Source organism: Mus pahari, chromosome 13, assembly GCF_900095145.1.
Source record: "Mus pahari chromosome 13, PAHARI_EIJ_v1.1, whole genome shotgun sequence".
In the NCBI taxonomy this organism is placed as follows: domain Eukaryota; kingdom Metazoa; phylum Chordata; class Mammalia; order Rodentia; family Muridae; genus Mus; species Mus pahari.
Window position 1 is genome coordinate 23,789,919 of NC_034602.1, and position 22,110 is coordinate 23,812,028.

General features: G+C 45.9%; 2 protein-coding genes across 2 annotated transcripts; one reads left to right on the plus strand and one right to left on the minus strand.

The window, feature by feature from the left end:
* Positions 1–417: 417 nt before the first annotated feature.
* Positions 418–13,496, plus strand: Ccdc117 (coiled-coil domain containing 117). Its single transcript, XM_021210809.2, has 5 exons — positions 418–766; positions 1,223–1,273; positions 7,429–7,653; positions 8,014–8,151; positions 10,840–13,496. Exons 1-5 carry the CDS (start codon positions 585–587, stop codon positions 11,075–11,077), a joined length of 834 nt encoding a protein of 277 aa, XP_021066468.1. The 5' UTR covers positions 418–584; the 3' UTR covers positions 11,078–13,496.
* A 2,993-nt stretch (positions 13,497–16,489) lies between these two features.
* Xbp1 (X-box binding protein 1) lies at positions 16,490–21,560 on the minus strand. The gene is given in 6 exon segments (XM_021210599.2): positions 16,490–17,743; positions 18,013–18,096; positions 18,099–18,158; positions 19,030–19,164; positions 20,507–20,603; positions 21,331–21,560. Coding segments are annotated over 6 exon segments (1,140 nt in total). The 5' UTR covers positions 21,537–21,560; the 3' UTR covers positions 16,490–17,185.
* Between the last annotated feature and the right edge of the window lie 550 nt (positions 21,561–22,110).

The window sequence follows — 22,110 nt, forward strand, 5'->3', positions numbered from 1 at the left end:
ACCACTATGCCCAGCCCCACCTGTATATTTTTAATTCATTTACTACTCACTTCAACTCTGAAAACATTTTTTATTCTCCTGTTTACTATAGAAGAAACAGAAACGTATAACTTTTTATTTTGGACTGGGTCCCATGTAGACTAGGCTGGCCTAGACCATGCTACATAGTCAAAGTCTGGCTTTGAACGCCTCTAATTATCCTGCCTCCACCTGATAAGAGCTGGGAAGATCAGCGGGAGCCACCACGCCCAGATCAACGTTCTGTATGGGGATTGGGTGTCTGTCATTCTGGCAGGCTAGGGCGACCTGACCTCCTGTAATTCCGCTAGTACACCGCCGGCCATCTTGCCTGTAGTCCTCAAGGACCACAACTCCCGGCATGCCTCACGACAGCGGCCCACTATACACAACAAATCCCGACGTGTCTCTGGGCGGTCCGGAGTGGAGGGTTCTAGAAGGCGTGAGGTTGGGGGGGTCGAAGAGGGCTCAGAGGCAGGTAGTCGTGGGTAGCGGTGGTGGCGGCCACTGCGGAGTCTGGGAACACGAACGAGTGGGGTCGCGGACGCAGCCTCGTCTGGAAAGCCATGGCAGCCCTCGGCCGGCCCTTCAGCGGCCTCCCTCTGAGCGGCAGCGCGGACTTCCTGCAGCCGCCACCGGCCTTCGCGGGCCGGGCCTTCCCGCCAGGAGCCGCCGGCCATGACCTGGCCCCGCGGCCCGGTGTCCGCGGCGCGCCGAGCAGCCCGGGCGGGAGAACAGCGCGCGGACGGTGAGCAGGCGGGACGGGCCCGTTAACCCCGAGGGACGTTAACCGTGAGTCCCGGGTCGCAGGGCGGGCGACCCTCGAGGGTTCTTCGGCCTGGCCGCTTCCCTCCACACGCGCGGCCGCCGGCTGCCGGCTGCCGGCTGCTGGCCGGGACAACTTTGAATGCCTCTGGGACACTTGGGTTCCTCATTGGCAATGTGGGGGCAGAAACGGGTTTGGAGCGAGTGTTCAACTGTCACTGCCCCGACCGAAGTGACAACTTCGGATTTCCTTGTCTTGGAGTCTCCGGCAAAACGCGATCGATCACTTGGGACCTGTGTCGGTCTATCACGGCCAAGGAAGGAATGTTCAATTTGTGGCGGGAGATCCGGATGAGTGAGACGACAAATACGGGATGCAGAAATGTTACATTTACCTTCCCGTCGTGAGTGACTGGTTTGTTTTTGTTTGTTCCAACAGTGTTTCCATTCACTGTAGAAAGAAACACAAGCGGTTGGCAGAGGATGATGAGTAAGTATCGGGACCAATTTGTCTTCTTTGTGGTCGCTGTTAACACGTGTATCCTATTTGAAGTGAAAACGGTGAAGCACACGAATCTCTTTAAACTGCTGACATTGTTTGCCTTTTAGGGGCAGAAACTGAGTGGCGGGCAGGTAGAAGAAAATGCGCATGCTTTTCAAACTGTCATTTCAGACACAGAGTATTAAACCAAAACAAAAAGAAAATCACAGGCTCTGTATCGGAAGGGTTTGTGTTCTCCGCGGAGGTAACCGTGTAACCCGTTCTCTTTCTCCTTAGGAAGAGAGCCCAGAAACTTACAAATTTAAGGCGGTGTGCGCTTTCGGTTGTTTAACTTTGTAGCCAGGTACCTGGTCACTCTGCAATCCATTGGAGTAGTTTATTCCAAATGATTATAAACAAGGTCTACCTGTTGGTTTTTGTTAAGATCGCCTGTCTGTGGAACCCTGCCTAACCAGGGCTGTCCTCAAACTTATTAGATTTGCTTGCCTCTGCATGTTCAGATTATAAAGGCTCACATGCCACCATGCCTCAATACCTGCCTTTTTATTTTTAATTTCTTGACCATTATTATTAAATATATACACAAATCCCAGATGAGTATGTGGAAGTTAGAGGACAGCATTTGAAAATTGACTCTTTCCCACCATGTAGGTTCCAGGATCAAATTCAAGTTGTCAGTGTAGGGGAAAGCGTCCTTCCTCATTGACTCGTCTTGCTTTCTTGCTTTTCCTGTGCTAAGGGTCACCTAGGGCCTGGCACACTCTAGGCAGTTACATCCCCATTGAGCTTCACTTGTCCCAGGCCCTGTCCTGGATGGTTTGTCTGATCCTACCTCCGCCCTACCCTTGTAGAAGCTAAATTCTTTTCTGAGTATGACGACTTAATCCAGTAATCCCAACTGAGAAGGAGAGTTTGGGGCCAGCACTCAAAGCACAAACCAAACCAAACAAGCGCTAGTAAGGAAAGTGGAAGCAGAAGCATCAGACATTGAAGATCGTCCTCTGAAAGAAACATACTGACTTGTGACCAGCTTGGGATTCGTGAAACCCTATATTAAAAGGGGGAGGGGGTAAGAGAAGGAAATAAAAATGATTTTTTTTTTTTTTTTTTTTTTTTTTTTTTTTTTTGTTTTTGTTTGTTTTTTTGTTTTTCTGAGAGAGTGTTTCTCTGCCCTGGCTGTCCTGGAACTCACTTTGTAGACCAGGCTGGCCTCAAACTCAGAAATCCGCCTGCCATTACCTCCCAAGTGCTGGGATTAAAGGCGTGCACCACCAATGAATTTTGACACTTAGACACATTTTTTTTTAAAAAAAAGAAAGAAACCAGAAGGTGGTGGCCTGTGCCTTTAGTCCCAGAACTTGAGGCCAAGCTAGGCAAAGCTCAAAGTTAAAGGGCAATCAAGGCTACTCAGAGAAACCCTGTCTCAGGAGGAAAAAAAAGTTTGAAAATTACCTTATTTTTTGTGAATGAGGGGTAAGGGAGGCAGAAGTAGCCCCATCTTGGATGCTGTCGATATCATCCACCTCACCTTTTGTTTGGTTGGCTTTTGGTTTGTTGTTTTGTGGTTTGTTTTGGTTTTTCAAGGCTGGCCTTGGACTCAGAGATCAGCCCACCTCTGCCTCCCAAGCACACTCCCACTTTTTGTTTTGAGGCAAAGGCTCTCTCAGTTGTCCTGGAACTTACTATGTAGAACAGGCTGGCTTTGGCCACTTATCTATGCTAAGTGCTGGGATTAAAGTGCCAGCAGTCCCAGCTTTGCTGCGTTTTTTTGTTTTGTTTTTGTTCTCTGTGTGTGTGTTACACATATGTGGAAGGCAAAGGTTGACATCAAATACCTTCCTCAATCACTCGAAATGTTCTATTTTGAGGTAGAATAGCTCACTCAGACCCAGAACCTGCCTTTGGCTTGCTCTGTGAATCCCATCTCCACTTCCTGAGCCTTATAATTACAGGTGGGTTCCCACACATACCTATCGTTTACATATATTCTCTGGTCGTCATGCTGGCACAGCATGTATTATACTTTTCCCCATTGAGCCACCTCCATAGCCCCCCCACCTAGTTTTTGTATGGCTAGGGCTCAGACAGAGCTAGGGATTGTCCTGCCTCTGCTCTCTGGTGCTAGTGTTGCATGTCACTATGCTTTGCTTTCTTTAATGTGGGTTCTGGGGATTGAACCCAGGTCCTCATACATACATGATGAGCTCCCTTCCCACTGAACTGTTGGACCCAGCCCAAAGAGTTGCCTTAGATCAACTTAGCCCTTAGCTCACAAACCCCTACATCAGAGGGTTTGCCTTGGGATTGCTGTAGATAACTCAAGAACCTTTTTTGTCTTCTATAGTGCTATAGGTAATTGAATTACTGATACTAGTGTTTGCTTAAGGTGTAGAAACTATGCTAGGTGCAGTTGCAAAGGCCTCCAGAGGCAGAGGCAGAGGCAGAGGCAGGCGGATCTCTTCAAGGACAGCCAGAGCTATACAATGAAATCCTGTCTGGGGGTAGGAGATGTAGGAACTTGATTTAATTCATACATTTAATTCTAGCTCTTGGGAGACAGAGGCAGGCGGATCTCTGAGTTCGAGGTCAGCCTGGTCTACAGAGTGAGTTCCAGGACAGCCAGGGACAAACAGAGAAACCCTGTCTTGAAAAAAATGAGCTGCCTTTGATTTGTGGGTGGAGAAAGATACCAGCCTTGAAAAGTGGGTATGTTGCAGGATCTTTGCACATTGTGAGCCACAAGATTGTGTGAACTAGAACAACCTTGTGTATGGCTCAGCCTCAGCGCACAACTAAAGTCAACCCTAGGTCTAGAGGCAGAGCAAGCAAGCAGCTGACAGGGAGTGAATCTAAGTGAACAGAAGGGGGGGGGGGCGGTCTTTAAGACAGTATGGAGAGAGAGCGCTTCCTTCAGGACAGTCTGTAGATTAGGAACATCCTCTGAGCCAGCAGAGCTAGTTAAGCCTGCTGTCTTAATTGCTGCTTCTTCATCCCTGCATCTGGCTCTCGAGTCTTCATTGGTAAAATGAACAGCTGGGAATTTTGTTTTTGAAGACGATGGGTGGCCTGCACATTTAGATCTATGCCCAGATGTGTACTGCTTAGCTTGCCACCCTCGCTGCTCTTCTCAGTATCTAAAAACCTTCCTTTAAAATGCTAGTTTATTTTTCTTTGTGTATGTGCATTCACACATGGATGTTGATGTTCAAAGCCCAAAGGTATTAGAGTCCCTAGCAGCTAGAGTTACAGGTGGTTGTGTGCCACCTGAGAGTGGCTGCTGGGAACTGAATTTGGGTCCTGCAAGCGGTACATGCCCTTAACTGATGAGCCATCTCTCCAGCTCCCAGAACCCTTTTTTAAATTCACGTTTTCTTTAGGGCTTAATCACTATTGAACTTCAGCTATTAATTAGCAACATAACTCTCTAGGATAAAACAACCTAAGTCAAAGGACAATCTCATACATTAAATTATTACATGTTCTGGGAGACTGCCTGTTCTCTCTCAGTTATTATTTTTTTCTTAGCATGTACCACCACACCCAGCATAAAGCTTTTTAGACAGAATTTCATGCAAATCAAGTTATACTGAAACAGTGTAGCAGACACTGACCCTAAACTTCTGATCCTCCAGCTTTTTTTTTTTTTTTTTTTTTTTTGAGGCAGGGTTTCTCTAGCCCTGGCTGTCCTGGAACTCACTCTGTAAACCAGGCTGGCCTCGAACTCAGAAATCTGCCTGCCTCTGCCTCCCAAGTGCTGGGATTACAGGCGCGTGCCACCACCACCCGGCTGATCTTCCAGCTTCTCTCTTAGACATTTCTAGTAGTAGAATGAGGTAAAATTCTAAATCAAACATATAGTGGATTTTGATTTTTTTTTTTTTTTTTTTTGAAAATAGAAGTTTAAGAGGCGGGACTGGCAAGATGGCTCAGTGGGTAAGAGCACTGACTGCTCTCCCAGAGGTCCTGAGTTCAAATCCCAGCAACCACATGGTGGCTCACAACCACCTGTAATGAGATCTGACGCCCTATTCTGGTGCATATGAAGACAGCAACAGTCTACTTATCTATAATAATAAATAATGCCTGCGGTGGTGGCGCACACCTTTAATCCCAGCACTTCGGATTTCTGAGTTCGAGGCCAGCCTGGTCTCCAAAGTACGTTCTAGGACAGCCAGGAGTACACAGAAAAACCCTGTCTCGGAAAACAAAAAAAAAAGTTTAAGAGGCATTGTCAGATTTTATATTCCAGAGACTTTAATATTGATTTTCACAGTGCTGACATGGATTAAATTATTTGTTTTCTTTGACTTCCAGTTTAGTGACTTTGAAGTAGGAATAATGAGTGGGCTTTTTAGCTATACGTCTGTGGTCTAGTCCTGTAGCTACACATGATAACTGCCATGCAGGAGAACACTTGTGCTCTGAACACTTGTCAAAAAGAAAAGGAAAACCAAGGCAGAGCCAACTGTCTTACTGCTTTGTGCTGCTTTTAGCTTGCAATGGACATACCATAGTGCTAATAAATACAAGTTCATATAAGAACTTAAACAGTTAACTTCCTTTCCAAAAAGCAAGGGAGTTAATGAAAAGGCATATAGATGAGAATCAGGGTCTCTGGGGTCTAATCTTCAACTTTCAAGTTTCCTTTCCTGAGACACTTTCTAGGCCCTAGTTTCTAAATATGTCCAAAAGGAAGAAGCTGGGTTTGATGAATTCTAAGGTCTCTTTTAAAAAAAAAAACTACTAGAGTATCTAAGATGCAGGTAGAGTGTATTATACTAAGAGAAAGGTAGATCCCATTATTGTTCAGGGACACATAGCCAAAGGCAAGAAATTTGTGCTAATGACCTGCTTTTATGGTGTTTGAAGCATACTTTAGTATCATGTGTTTGGTGTGAGGAAATATAGTTACAGCCAGCCACTGGGGGGGGGGGATGTAACTGGGGAGAAATTGCTTCTTTGTCTTTTCTTTTTTAATGTGTGTGGGTGTCGCTTGTGTTTATGCATGTGTACAGCCAGAGCAGAGTATAGAATTCCCTGGAACTAGAATTAGATGCATTTGTGAACTACTGTGTGGGGGCTGGAAGTCAAACCTCTGTCCTCTTGAAGAGCAGCAGTGCTTCTCACTGCTGAGCCCCTCTCCAGCCCTCCTTTGTCTTTTCTATTGCTTTGTGTCCCGTTTGATTGTTCCTACAGATTTTTTTCCTTTTAATCTAAAAGTTTAAAATCTTAGAGGTGCTGCATAAATTGTTTAAAAAAGGAATAGAAGAAAATTTTCTGGGGAGGGGGGAAAAAGGCATTTTCTAACTAGGAAAAAAAATAGAATTTTTTTTTTTTTTTTGTTTTTTTTTAGTTTTTTGAGACAGAGTTTCTCTATGTAGCCCTGGCTGTTCTAGAACTCACTCTGTAGACCAGGCTGGCCTCGAACTCAGAAATCTGTCTGCCTCTACCTCCCAAGTGCTGGGATTAAAGGGATGTGCCACCACGCCTGGCTCGAAATGTTTGTATTTAATAATTTGATTAAAATCATAAATTGGGATTAGAGAGGTAGCTCAGTTAAGAGCACTTTTTTTTTTTAAGATTTATTTACATGAGTCCACTGTAGCTGTCTTCAGACACACCAGAAGAGGGCATCAGATNCCATTACAGATGGTCGGGAGCCACCATGTGGTTGCTGGGAATTGNACTCAGGACCTCTGGAAGAGCAGTCAGTGCTCTTAACCCCTGAGCTGTCTCTCCAGCCCCAAGAGCACTTATTCTTGCAGAAAGCACTCAGGTTCCATTTCAAGCACCTACATGGCAGCTAATAGATTTCTGTCAGTCCTATTCCAGGGGGTCTGAGACCTCTTCTGACCTCCACAGTACACGTAAAGTACACATCATGCAGGCAGAAGCTTAAACATAAAAATAAATGCATGTTTTGTAACTAAATGAGTTCTAGCTGGGCCTGATAACCTCTCTCATCGGTCCCAGCACTGTAGGCAGAGGCAGGCAGAACTCTGTGAATGAGGCCAGCCAAAGATGGAGGGAGACTTAGTCCCAAAAATCTAGCTTTTTTAATTGGTTAGAGAAATGTCTTACATTTCGTCTGTAATGGATTACTTTCTTCCTTCCCTCTCTTCCCACGGCTTGCCTCCTCCTAGATGTCCAGTAAGAAAGAAACGACTGACTGAAGCTGAGCTTGGTGCAGTTGCTGATGAGTGGGTTCTCGGCACACATCGGGGTATAGAAGGTCATGGGGTAAACGCGTGTCCTAGCGCCCTTTCTGTGCCCAGCATGCTAGATGCTGTCTGTGAGGAAATGGATCAGACAACTGGAGAACCACAGTGTGAAGTTGCCCGAAGGCGGCTGCAAGAGATTGAGGACAGGTAATGATTGCACATCACATGTGCCTCTCCTAGGCCACTCAGGGTCACTTGCTGATGCTGGAGATGGGGAATGAACAACCCAAACTTAGTGGTAGATGGAATAGAGATTGGCTAAGCCTTTTACTGACCGTGTCAGGCTCCATTTTCCTGGACACTTCTTCTAACTTGACTATTCCAAACCTTTCTCCTCGGTGAAAAACAGCCTCATTTGGCCACTTTTCTCTGAGTTGTAGCTTACATGACCTCTCACAGCACCTGTGGGTTTTTCTTTTATTTTCAAACTTTGTTCATTTACTACAAGAAACACACAGTGCCTTGACTGATTTTTTTTTTTTTTTCTTTCTCTGGTTTATTATTTAGGATAATTGACGAAGATGAAGAGGTTGAAAGTGACAGAAATGTTAGCCACCTACCAAGTCTTGTCCTTTCTGACACCATGAAAACGAGTTTGAAGAGGGAATTTGATGAAGTCTTCACAAAGAGGATGATTGAGTCTATGTAAGTGCATAGCATTTCTCCCTAGCTGATGCTGACACCTGGGAAGGCTCTTGCCAAGCCTGTTCTCTTAGAGGAGGAGGAGGGGGAGGAGGAGGAGGAGGAAGGGGTGAGGGGAAGGAGGAAGAAGAAGAAGAAGAAGAAGAAGAGGAGGAGGAGGAGGAGGAGGAGGAGCCGCCGCCACATTTTGAAAGCTCCGGTTTATCTGTTCTCTTAACTACTCAGACTCAGCATGGAGACTAGGGAACCAAATGTGATGTGTCAGATTAGTGACAGTTGAAATTGCTATCACGAAGCCCACAAACTATAGCACAGCCTTCTGAGGTCATTTTAGTGTTTTTAACTCTTGGATTTGTTTTGGGGACTGGGAATGTTCCTGTGTACTCCAGGTTCCTATTCACAGGTTTCCTCCTTCAGCTTCATTGACTTGATTTACAACATAATTTAAGCCAGGCATGGCCCACACGGGTACCCCCACGGCACTCCAGAGGCAGAGGTCTTAGTTTCCAGCCTGTTTTGGTCTACATAGTGAATTCCAGGCCAACCAGGGCTGCAGAGTGAAACTTCATCATTCACCCCATCTCCACCCCCTACCCCCCCAAAAAAGAAAGGAAAAATGATGATGGTGATGTCAAAGCACAACATATTTTCAAGTTGGATGTGATGGTGCCCAGCCAGACTAAGCTACATACTGAGATCAAAGAATGAAAACAAGAAGCAAGGGCTAGAGAAGTGACTCGGGGTAGAGGACTTGCCTGCACCAGTGCAGCCCTGGGGTCTGCTCTCAGCACCACAGAAAGATGGAAAAATGCCATGGTTTAATGAGCTCAGTTAACTGGCTTGCTATACTTTCAGAGTAGAACTCAAACCCAAGAGCCTACCAAGCAAAGTGGCAGCCTAGAAAGTGCTCTGCTTAGCACTAGTGTGGACGGGCTGGTCCTCAGCTGCTGTGCTGTGCTGTCCACTTCAGTACTGCCTGGGAACCGGAGCCTTATTCCTCACTGAGGGTGAGCTTAGGATCTGAAAAGTGCTCTTGGGACACAGACCTCAGGAGTGCTGGCCATGTTGCCTTTAGGCAGAGAGGGAGCAGTGCAGCTACTGCTTGTGGGAGATCCAGGTTCTCACTCAGGCCTAGCTTGAGTTTATAATTAACCATTCAGCCCTGAGGGTGTGTCAGTAGTGTGGCCACTGTGTATGCAGGTCACATTGCCCTTCTGCTCAAAATAGTGTCTGCTGCTCTCAGTAGTTTTCCAGAGCTGGGCCTTTGAGAGTGTTCTTCATTGTCTTCTTATTTACTTCTGTGTCCCAGAAGATTTTTCCTATACCAAGAGTGAGGACATTTTTTCCCACTTTGGAGATGGGTGCTTATGTAGCCTAGGCTAGCCTAGAACTTACCACCCTCCTGCCTGCACCTTCCAAATGCTAAAATTACAGGTACTGCTCACAGCTATGGTTGAGAAAAATATTTTTATTTCACATATTTAATGTAATTGTTTTGGTTTAACTGTGAAACATTCTACTTGAGAAAAAAGGTATCAGAAATTGCCCAGGATTTCATTTCATGGGTAGTAATGTAATATATCAGATAGCCATGAGGGTAGGGAGATAATGTAGCACTAGAATACCTGCTTGGCATGCATTAGACTCAGTACCACATTCCAAACAAAAGATTGTAGTCACGCAAAAATGTTCCTTAAAAACATCTCTGTGTATATCATTATAGCTAGTGATACGGCTCAGTGATCTTCAGCCTGAGTTCCACCCCACATACCTACTTCAGATTATAGCATTAGATCAAGTCAGAGGTCCTAGTCTGTTGTTGTTGTTGTTGTTGTTTGTGACAGGTTCTTTCTATGCAGCTCCAGCTATCCTAGAAGTCACTATGTAAACCAGGCTAGCCTTGAACTCACAGAGGCCCACCTGCCTCTGCCTGCTAGTTATGGCATCTGTAAGGCTGGGTGTTGATTTGGTTTAAAATACACATAGGGCTGGTGATGTTGCTAAGAAGTGGCGCACTCACTCATGTGTGGGTCCTGGGCCCAGTCTCCAGCATGTGAACTTACAGATTTGAGGGGCTGGAAACAGTGCTCACTGCTTTTAGGGTTTTAGTTAGGGTTTCCATTGCTGTGAAGAGTCACCAGAGTCACCAGGGGAACCTACCTGCTCAGACACATGTGCACATAAATGTGCTTTTTATTTTGCTAAGTCCATTTGGACTCTAAATATCTCTAACTCTTTTTTAAAATGAAGCATTGGTTAACTAACATGCTAATCAGTATTCAAAGTTTAGTATATCTTCTGCTGAAGTGAACACTTTTGGTTTTCTTTGGCTTTTCAAGACAGTTTCTCTATGTAAATGCCCTGGCTGTCCTGGAGCTTGCTCTGTAGACCAGGCTGGCCTTGAACTCACAGAGATCTGCCTCTGACTCCCAAAAGCATGAAACACTATGACCCAGCCACACTTTTATTTAAAAGATTTAAATTTCTATAATGAGAACTGATAAGACATCAAGATAAAATAATTGTGAAACTGGCAGTAGTTAATGGATAGGGATACACCAACAACAAACCAGCTCTTTCAGGACCACCAGCTCTTAACTGACTGAGGCGTTCGGGAGAGACAGCAGCTTGTTACAGGTAGCCTTTATTTGTGTGTCCTAAAGTTTGATAAAAATCTATTTTACGTCGCAGGAGCCGTCCTTCTATGGAGCTTGTGCTCTGGAAACCTCTCCCTGAACTCCTTCCTGAGAAGACAAAGCCATCCTCTAACCCTAAGAACTACATGGGAGAGAGCCAGACAAAGCAGGCAGCCACAGGCGCCGCCTTCCCACAGAGGACTGAAGTGTTGCTGAAACCTCAGTGCACAGACACACCTCTTTACCATAGTCTGGAGACGGCTGCTAGCACAGAGGAAGAGATGGAGCTCTAGACACCAGTCTCTGCTCCAACTTGACAAGTTGTAGAAGGCTCCTGTGTTCAGAGATGAGCCTGCCTGCATAGTATAGGGGCCTGAAAGTTTTATGAAATGGATGTAATATCTCCTCCCCCTGTGACTTGGGTGGGATTGTCATTGTGGGTAGCCTTTTATTGAATTCAACTTTTTGCCAAGGAAGCTTATCTCAAGGGAAATGCAGATTTTTAGTGGGCTTATCCAGGAAATGTTACAGTCTCTTTAACGACAGTTAGAGATGCCAGATGTGTTCCGATGACTTAGGTCATGTGTCACATTGTTGAAGCCATTCATTCTTGAGATGATTCTGTACAGGAGTGCTCCTAATTGCCACTGCACCCTGATTGCTGAGTCATGCACTGAGCTACTTGTAGTGGTCACTGTACACGTGGGGCTCGGGAGGGAAGGTAGCAGGACTTTGAGTCTCTTGTGAAGGAGTGGAACAAGCAAAGGAACTTGGTGTCAGGTTGGTGTAGCCAGATCACTCAAGCAGTAGCCCTTGGTCTCCTTTCATGACTGATAAGCTCAGTTGGTCAGTAATGTTTACACCTCAATTAACTTAAGTGATTGACTTAGAGTGTGAGGTAAATTGCCTGTGAGAGAAGTGTCTTTTCATGAATCCTAAGGATGTGCTGTGTCAGCTAAGCCTACCATTGATTGCTTCTAGAGTTTAAAAAGGGAAGGTTGTGCTTGTATTAGCAAGTTGAGTTTTTTAATGTTGGTTCCAAAAACAGTGAATTAGCTGAAAAGAAATGAACAAGTGTCTTGGAGATTTACTGAAATAGCTAATTGTCCGGTGCTTAAGCTTTTTGTGCGGTAAGCCTAAAAGTTAGCAGAAGATGGCTTCCTGCCAGCAGGAAATCTTTACCCTTTACTACCCGAACCAGTCTCAAGGTGTTCTTTGGAAATAACCAGGGTTAAAGTTTTTAATTTCTCAGGAAGAGCTCTTCAGCATGGCAGGACGTGTGATGAAGGCTTTGCAAGCCCTTCAGCTGGAGAGCAGTAAGATACCCATCCGGTGAGAGTGGCGGCTCTTTCTACAGCTGAACTCCTCAGTTCAGTGTTCAGTTTCTGGCTTGCTTCTTCCTTTGTATAGGGGAGAACAGAGAAGAGGTTTATGCTGAGTAGAGGTGACTTTTTAGAAACGTAGCTTCCTGGCATTTTGCAACCCATGCTGGCCTCCCTCCTGTGGATGGCATAGGAGTCCGTCTGTCGTTGACTGTCTCCTGCCTGTTGTTCCTGCTCTCTCGGTTTCTGTCTAGATGTCAGAAAAAGGTTTCATGTTTAATATTTAAACAAACTATTTATGTCTACATAATAAAGTTACTCAACCTTCAAACCAGTATTGGAACCAGCTACCTGTTTCTTCATCTCAGTCTCGGAGGTGAATGAAAACTGACTTCTGTTAAAATGTGCAAGTGTTTGGCTCATGTCATTCGAAAACTCCTGGCTTATTTAATGGGACCAACTTGTGAAGTTTATAGCCTTAAAGAAATCTCTGTGCTAAGAAGTTTTAGAACAGTTCAGAACCGTGCAGGGACTGCCGAGAGTCTGGAGTTAGCCCGTGTTAGGGTAGGAAGGGAGTGGCAGCTTTCCCAAGGGCCTAAAACACCAGGACTGCCTCTGTGAAAGGCCCAAATGGCTTTGATGCGGTTGGTAACCACTTGAGAGCAGAGATGTCTTAACTTGTCAGGAGTCCTTGCCTGACATGACCCTGTTTCAGCAGGAAAGTGGATGTTTTGTGCTCCTTTTTGGATTTTATCTTCTTGCACATGTTTGTACAAAAATCACCTTCATCTTTGTGGTGCTTACATCCGACTGTCTCCACAGCCCTGATGCCTCTGCGTTCCGTTTTCCTTTCTAGCATAAGACTTTGGCTTCTGCCTTAAGGTTTTCCTAAGGAATTAACAGGTCTTTTCATCTTGTATAGTTTTTACAGTGTGAATCAAACATTGGCTCAGTATGCTAATGTGAAGGTCAACAGTTATCTAAAGCAGGTGAGCTCTGATGAACAAATGTGTATTTTCAGTGAGTCTGAGTCGGGTGTATGTGGGTTTTTTGGTTCTTGGCTTGGGGGTTTTCGTTGTTGTTGTTCTTAGTATGAGGAAATAATTTGAGAATCCAGTTCTCATGATAAAAATCAGTTAAAAACTGCTCGTTCTTAAAAAGATAAAACTAAGATTTAGAAACAAGACAGGTCCTAGAACGGAGGGAGACCATTAGGCAGCAGGTCAGTCACCACTCTGGATCTGCCTTTGTTTAACAGCAACAAGAATGCTGCAGTGCTAGCAACGTGCTGGAGCACGTAGCAAATTTGTCAGATTTGCTTTAAAGATGAGAATCTGGTGTTTCTGTACTTTATTATTTTCAATAAAACTCAATGTTTTGAACTTTTAAAGTATCTGTAATCCTGTATAAATGTAAATTAAGCATTTTTCCTTAGCTTTAAATTGTAATTAATTAAGGGAGCATCCTTATGAGTGAAAAACTTAAATTTGCCCTGAAAGCCTGATGCTGTGGGGTTAAAGGTGAGCTATTTGTAGAATAGGCAGGCTGCTTTGCCTTTGTTAATGAACCAGTAACATTCCCCTCAGCAGGTCACTGCCATGGAACTTCAGATGCTGACCTTGTGACCTGAGGCCTCAACGATGAGATGTAGAGTTGGAAATTCAAGTTGGAGGAGTTGAAGAGATTAGGCAGCCTTGATGCTTATGCATCCTGTACTAGTGCTGACAGGTCTCTGGGTGGCAGTATTGCCGACACATAGAGGCAGGGAATTTTATTGTTGGGTTTCAATTGCAGGGGGAAAAAAAAAAACCAAAAAACTTATTTTTAACCAAATTTTGAAAATCCTGGGTAAAAGTAATCTAACATGATGAGTTGAAAACTGGGATTAGAATAGATAGTTACAGCTCAGTATCTCCCCTGCTAATTAGTCCCAAGGTTCTTGCTTTGACCAACTGTTGGCTTTACAGACATTTTAATGTCTGATGTCATAGCGACTTCATTGAAACAATGGAGTATGACTCAGAGAGTGAAATTAGAGGCACACATGGTGGTACTTGCCTGTCATTCCATCACCCAAGAGTGAGGCAGGATCCCCAAAATTTGAAGGCCAGCCTGGTCTACAGTGAGCTCCAGGCTCCATGGCTTGTTTGTGCAAAAAGAGTAGATACTCAAAAATAGGTTGATGTGCATTGAGTTGGTTCTCTTAGTCTCCTCGTTCCTCAGACTAGAGGTGGCATTTTATAGATGCTAGCTCCTGCAAGACTCTGCTGCTGACTTTAGCATTGCCTGGATGGGTGTACCAGTCATCCTACTGCATGAATGATAGACGTGAACATGGTTGCTAGAGAGTCACTGTCTTCAGTGATGTAGCCACTGGTAAGTTGCCCATGTGTATACAAGCAACCTTAAATACTATAGGACATACTCATACAGGATGGAAGTGGGATTAATTGGGAAGAGTGGGTTCAGTAGGAGGGGAAATGAAGATTAGATATGGGGTAAATATGATTAAAAAACAGATTGTCAGAAAAAATTTTAAGTCACAAGGGTATAAAGGTATTTGGAGTATTATAGTCCTATAATCCCAGGATTTGAGAGGAGGCTTAAGGAAGACCCCAAATTCAGAGTCTTTGTCCCACATTGATCTCATGAGCCCAGCATGGACTGCAAGAGACCCTGTCTCATGGTCTAGGGGGATGGGTCAGTCAATAAAGTGCTTGGCTTGCAGGCAGTTCTGAGTTCAGATCCCTAACACTCATTTTTAAAGGGGGCTGGGAGTTGTGTACGTTTATTATCACAGCACTTGGGAAGACAGAGGTAGAAGAGTCCTGGAGCTCACTGGCCAGCTAGCTGACCTGAATTTGTGAGCTCCAGGTTCAGTTAGGGATCTTATCTCAAAAAAGGTTGACCCATGGGAATCCATACCTCTACATGGAACATACAAAATAAGAAAATATAGATATCATCTCAACAGTTACAAAGTAACACTTGGGTTTTTGAGTTTCTAGGAGACAAGAATTGATACTTGAAATGCCCTGGAGAGCCATGCGTCTGATGTCTAGCTCCAGTAGCTCGTCTGATAGAAAAGCAGCAATGAGGCAGATGCTTGGCTGTTGTGAGGCCCAGGGATTTTATCTGCAGCCACTGCTTGTACCTTTAGTCTGAACTTTGGAATAACACATTATTACTAGAGTATTTGGTTTCATAGAGTAAAAAGGATGGCTTTTGGATCTAGCCAGGCAGCTTGGCGTTTCGTTATGAAAATGTTCTTGAAAACCAGGTGTTTTCTCATCTGTACAGGAAATGAAACCCTGAAAATCTACACACTGACCTAGCCTGATAGTACAGCAGCCACCTCAGTGTGATGCTATTAAATGTAAATGACTTGAGTCTTAACTTAAAAATACCTATGTTCTGTGGATGGTGGCAAATAATATCTGCCTTATAGTCCCTAAATAGGTTGTTGGTCCTCAGGTATTCATGAGGCAGCTTGCAGTCACTGCACTGGAACTTGGCCTAACTTGTGTTATGGAACACTGGATTGAGCTGTGGACTCACCAGTCAGGTCCTTGCCCTGGGGTGTGCACATGAAAACCCTCTCAAAGCTGTCAACACATGAGCTTGTATTCTTTGCAGCTGTAGCCTGCTTGGACCTACTGACTAAACTCCCAGAATTCTATCTGTAGGTTCACTTTGATCACCCCAAAGTAATATTGATAGGGAAGATATATTTAAATGCTAAATTGTTAATCTGCCTCTATCAGTGAAAAATGAAGTTCTTTGCCAGGGTAGAATACACAGTGAAGATGTTGTTATTGTCTCTGGAGTTTTGTAGTTGATTTCTTTCTGAATAAATTTGCTTGTTTCCATTCTAGAGATGGAACCAAGGCTTCATGCATGCTAGACCAGATATGCCCAGTCTACACTAAGATCAATGACAGACTAAAACCTTTCCAAAGAGGGTCAGGAGAAAAAACTGAACTTCCCAGTGCATAGAAGGTGGCAGACGTTCAGCTGCTAGAGACACGAGCGTCCTCCTTTCAAAGTTATAATTATCTGTCCCCTCAGTTACACAGCTCAAAGGTGTCCAGAGGTAAAATCAGGGAGTCCGATACTTCCTGATCATAGCAAAACAGTAATTTAAAAAGCTGTAGCTCAGTGGTATAACTTGTGTAACTTGCCCATTATGCACATCTTAATACCCACCCCAAAAAAGGGTGGTTAGGCTCTATTTCTGCCACTTAGTAACTGTGATACTAAGGCCAACTAGCCTGAAAAAAAAGCTTTCAGTGACTTTAAAAAGTGGTATGCTCACTTTAGTTGGATAAATTACTCCTTTAGCAAACAATAAAGAGAAAATACAACAGCCCTAGAAATCATAGAACAGGATGCTATGTTGTTTTTTTGTGTGTTTTTTAATTGCATGGGTAGTTTTAAATAAATGGAGAAAGCACCTTCTAGAAGCTACACTAGCAAGAAGATCCACCAAGCATTTACATAGTAAATTTTCATCATTTTACAAAGATTCTTGATCTTCATTTAAAATGTACATAAGGGAAAACAAGCCCCCTCAGGTTGGTGTTTCTCTGCTTGTAGAAGTAAAGGAAACCAAACCTGGGCAGCAGAGAGTGGAGAAAGAAATGGTAAGGGCCATTCATGAATCCCATGTCCACTTGAGGACACACGGAGAGGCGGGTGTGGAGGTGCACACCTGGTGAAGCCCAGCACTTGGGAGGTGGGGTCAAGAGGGCCAGAAGTTTCTGCCTAGCCTCAGCTACATAATTTGAAGCCAGGCTGGGAGGTAACTGTCAGATGGTCCTCCCTGCGATTTAGAGCTTACTACCACCTTTAAGATAAACTAGAATCTCAAAAGCTGTAGTACTGGAATACCTCTCAATACCTTAGACAGCTGAGTGTCAAACGACAATACTTGGAAGTCATCTATGAGGTTTGAAATACTTTAGAGGAATTCTTCTAAGGCCAGACAGCCTCTACTTTGGCTTTTAACGAAACAGACAGGCCTATGCTATCCTCTAGGCAATGTGATGGTCGGGGAAAGGGGCCGTGTTGCGTGGCTCTTTAGACACTGATCAGCTGGGGGAAAAGTTCATTGGCAAAAGTATCCTCCCAGGAGTGGTCTGTACCAAGTGGAGAAGACATGTCACTGAAGGGAGAAGGGGAGCCCTCATAGCCACAGTCACTGTGAGCGTCCAGCAGGCAGGAAGGTGGTCTCAGACAATGGCTGGATGAAAGCAGGTTTGAGATGCCCAGCTCTGGGATGAAGTCATCTTCCAAAGGTTCTTTCTTCACTGAGACAATGAATTCAGGGTGGTCCTCTTCTGAAGAGCTTAGAGGTGCTTCCTCAATTTTCACTACCACATTAGTTTGGCTCTCTGTCTCAGAGGGGATCTCTAAGACTAGAGGCTTGGTGTATACATGGTCAAAACGAATGAGTTCATTAATGGCTTCCAGCTTGGCTGATGAGGTCCCCACTGACAGAGAAAGGGAGGCAGGTAAGGAACTAGGTCCTTCTGGGTAGACCTCTGGGAGTTCCTCCAGATTAGCAGACTCTGGGGAAGGACATTTGAAAAACATGACAGGGTCCAACTTGTCCAGAATGCCCAAAAGGATATCAGACTACAAGAGGCAAAACACAAAAGAATTAGAATGAATGTGACAGTCTACCAGAAATAATTTTAGTACTGGGTTCCACAATGTTACTTAGGGCTTACGCTCTCAGATCATAGGACCGACCCACCCACCCACCCACGGAACAGTTTCCCCCTACTCCATCCACTTAAGTCTAGGAAAGTACCTGCTTACCCCTAACCCCACCAACACTAACTTCTCCATTTGCCTGGCTAGGCGTGTCACACGCCACTTAGATGCTACAGAATGAGCTCTACCTCAGAATCTGAAGAGGCAACAGTGTCAGAGTCCATGGGAAGATGTTCTGGGGAGGTGACAACTGGGCCTGCACCTGCTGCAGAGGTGCACATAGTCTGAGTGCTGCGGACTCAGCAGACCCGGCCACCAGCCTTACTCCACTCCCCTGAAAGGAAAGACCACAGTGAGTTAACCAGGCAGCTGCGAGTCTCTGCTCCTCAAAGGGCGAGAGAGGAACTGGAGAGGTGGCTCTGAATATAATGTGCTTGCTGTACAATCCTGAAGACCCAAGTTCAAATCCCTAGCACCAAGGGAAGCATAAACAAGAAGTTCACCTTTGGCTACCAGCCTAGCTCCAGATTCAGTGAGACACTCTGCAGAGGAATAGGGTGGGCAGCATCCACAAGACACCCACATCCTCCTTAGACCTCTGTATGTAAGCAGAGGTGTGTATAAACCCACGCCCATGTACACATACACACCTACATAACCACACAAAGTGGCATCTGCCTGTAATGGTAACATCTGGAAGGTGGAGATAGGATTATCAGCTACATAGCAAGTTTGAGGCCAATCTGGGCTATGTGACACCCCACCCTGTCCCGCCCCCCCCCCCAAAAAAAAAAAAAAAAAAAAAAAAGAAAGTCTCTAAAACATTGCTCTTGTGAACAAAGTGATTTTGAGTACAAAAAAGAAAATAAAAAAGAAATCAAAATCTAAGCCGCAAATAAAAAAAAAAAAAAAAAGGCCAAGAAACAAACCACTTGTCATGCATGTAATTCCAGCACTTGGAAAGTTAAGGCAAGAAGATCATAAGTTCAGTTCAAGGAAACAGGGAAAATTCTAGATTCATCAGCTAGGCATGGGGGCAGGTGCCTATAGTCCTACTACTTAGAAGCAAAAGAACTGACACAAGTTCAAGACCAGCCAAAATCAGACATTAAGACCTTATCTCAAAAAGGAAAAGAGAAAAAGATTTGATTGGAGGTCCAGAACACAAATCTGGTAGTGCCATAACCAGTTCTCCCAAGATTTACCTTGGACTCCGCCTCTGAAGCCTCTTCAGTATCCAGTGTATCCATTCCCAAGCGTGTTCTTAACTCCTGGTTCTCAATCACAAGGCCATGAGTTTTCTCTCGTAAAAGCTGATTTTCTAGCTGGAGTTTTTGGTTCTGTAAGAAAATACAGAAGAGGCTATTAAAACGTGCGGCTCCTTCACTAAAGAATCCACTGAAGAGAGGCTATTAAAACGTGAGGTTCCTTCACTAAAGAATCCACTGGAAGTTCTGCTCCAGCTGGTTTCCTCATTGCTGTGGTAAATTCTCTGCTTGTGTGGTTCACAGGTGTTCTGTCACTGGTGGCTAATGGGACAGATGAGTTGGGACAAGACTTGCCCTCCCAGGCTTGCAGCCCTGGGTTCCACCTTCAGCTCTGCATAAATTAACGCTGGTGGCTCATGCCTGAAATCCCAGCACCTGGGACATAGCGGCAAGAGAAACAAATTTTGGGTCATCTTTGGCTACACAGCAAGTTTGAACCCAGCCTGGGAGATATCAAGCTGTGCCCCCCACCCCCCAAAATGCCATTGAACACTCAAGCAGGCTGAGGTGGGAGAAACAGTTTATTCAAGGCCAATCTCTGAAGAAAACAAAAGAAAAGTGTTTTCAATGGTGACAGAAACAACAGAATGCCTACAATACTGCTCCCAGACTTCAGCCAAAAAAAGAAAAAAAATGTATGGCAAGGTGGCTCACTGCCTGTAATGTCAGCATGCTGAAACAGGAGGCATGCCAACCCAAGTTACAGGCCAACCCAAAACCCTATCTAAAAATAATCTTTAAATAATTCACCATCCTGTCTTGAACAGGCAAGTGTAGATGCAAGTGATAGTGGTCCAATGGCAAAGAAATGGAGGCGGCCTAGATGCGGAGCACAGATGCCCAGAGAACCGTGAAAGTGGGGCGCGCGCACACAGTGGGGTAGAGAAAGGAAACTAGCGGGGGAAATGTATAAATTTGTAAAGTGTATTATTGAGGTGACCCAAACTCAAACCAGGGTGCACATGCGCATTTAAAAGATGTAAAAGTGGCAACGCCTAAAAAAGCTAGATAGCTAAAGTTAACTAAATTTAACTTAAAAACTAAAATAACTCCCCAAAGGGTTAAAAGGATGCCAGGGTGGAGGGGCACAAAAGGACACTGACAACAGAAAGGATACAGAGGGTGGGAGGATTGGGGGGCGCGGGGGAAGGGGTGAATCCTAGAAGGAAGGGCAGCTTTAGTGAGCCTTTGGCAAAGACAGGCGGCGCTACAGCTTAAGCAATCAATGATCTATCCAACCTGGCTAATCTCCGAGGGGAGGGCAGGCCAGGGTGAGTCACGTCTGCTCTCACCGCCTATCTGCTAGGCTAGTTAAACTTTAAGTGGCACTCTGTGTTGTGTTCTAAAGGGCTGAAGCAGCTTAGGATGGGCCCTGACATGGAAGGGATGAAAGCATGGCCTGAAGTCCCTTTACCTCTTCTTCCAAATCCACCACTTGCTGCTCCAGCTCGCTCATCCGGGCTTTCTTTCTATCTCGAGCAGTCTGCGCTGCTACTCTGTTTTTCAGTTTCCTTGGGGAGGAGAAAGGGAACATAATTGAGTCATCTCCAGCTTTCATGTGTCTTCATGTGGCCAGCTGGTGCTTTCGTTGACTTTACAGAATAAGGCTTAGCAGTAGTAAACACGCTTAAAGCTCCCTTAAAACGCACGCGCGCGCACACACACACACACACACACACGCAGCTTTCTATCCACAGGCCTTGAAGACTTGCTTGATTCTCTCCCGTGCGGCTGTCCACCCGGATCTCATTTTACCACCGGGCTAATACATTCCCTTGCGTCATATGCTTCTCCCCCCCCCCTCCCCCGCTACTTTCTGGGTCCAATTCCGTCCCACAGGCTCCTTGCTAGAGAGGCATCCGTGAAGGCGGCGGGGGCGCTACCAACTGTCCCTCCCCAAGCCCAACTCTCGGGATGCCGGACGCTGTGGACTCGGATCCCAGGGTTGGGTTCCCAAGTGGCTGCAATGACAGCTGGAGCGGTTCCTACCCTGCGACCACAAAGAGCAAGCATTTACAGAGGACTAGGAGTCGGGCACCTTCTGTACCAGTGTCCCGAGCTCCTGCACACACCCCCGACACAGACCTTCGGAGGGGCATCCACCTCAGCTCCGCTCCCCAGGTTAGGTACGAGAGGTGACTCTAACCCACCGTACGGAGCCCAACCGCTGGGCACACGCGAGAGGGTCCCGATCCCAGCCCTGCCGCCCCGCGCCCCAGCCCTGCCCGCCAGGCCCACCTCCGCAGCGCTTTCTCCTCCGGGCTCAGGTGCGTGAGGCGCTGCCGCTTGCGAGCTTGCGGTGTCCCGCTCGCCTCCGACCCTGCTGCCCGCGGGCCGGGCACCATGAGCGGCAGCGCCCGGCCGCCGGAGGCGGGCTGGCCAGATAGGAGTAGCACTTTGGGGGCCGCCGTGGCCGCGCTCGGCGCTGCTGCCACCACCACCATAGCCAGGAAACGTCTACGCCAGCGCCGCCACCGCCCCGTGGCCGCCTGCCGCGCCCAGCCTTTCTAGGGTCGTGGCCGTCCGCGATTGGCCGGCGCTCCGTGACGCGCGGCTGTATTCATCGCTTATTGGTCCTGTAGTCCCGGGGGCTGGCTCAACGCGGTCGGGGTGAGTGTCCAGCGTGGCTGCACAGCTGTTCTCCGCCGTGCAAACTGGGCCTTAGGGTGGGTGGGCGGTGGCGACCACCGTTTGCTGGAGTCCAGGGTCCTCAGCAGACGCGTCCCCACCCAGGCTGAGAAATGCCAGGCTGTCCTCTCAGGCCAGATTTCCAGACCGAGTCTCACGGATCGTTACCCTAGCCTGACCCCATTTTAATGTCTGGTGCCACGTCGGCCCCCAGTACAACAGAAAATCGAATATGGTGGCATATCCTGCTTACGGTTAGCGGACACACACACACCTGGGGAAATTTCACAAAACGAGTCTTTAGAAAATGAGATGATTGCAAAACTAAATGTAGTAGGGTAGTACTCACTTGTAATCTCAGCTCTTTATTGGCCAGTTTTGAGACCAGCC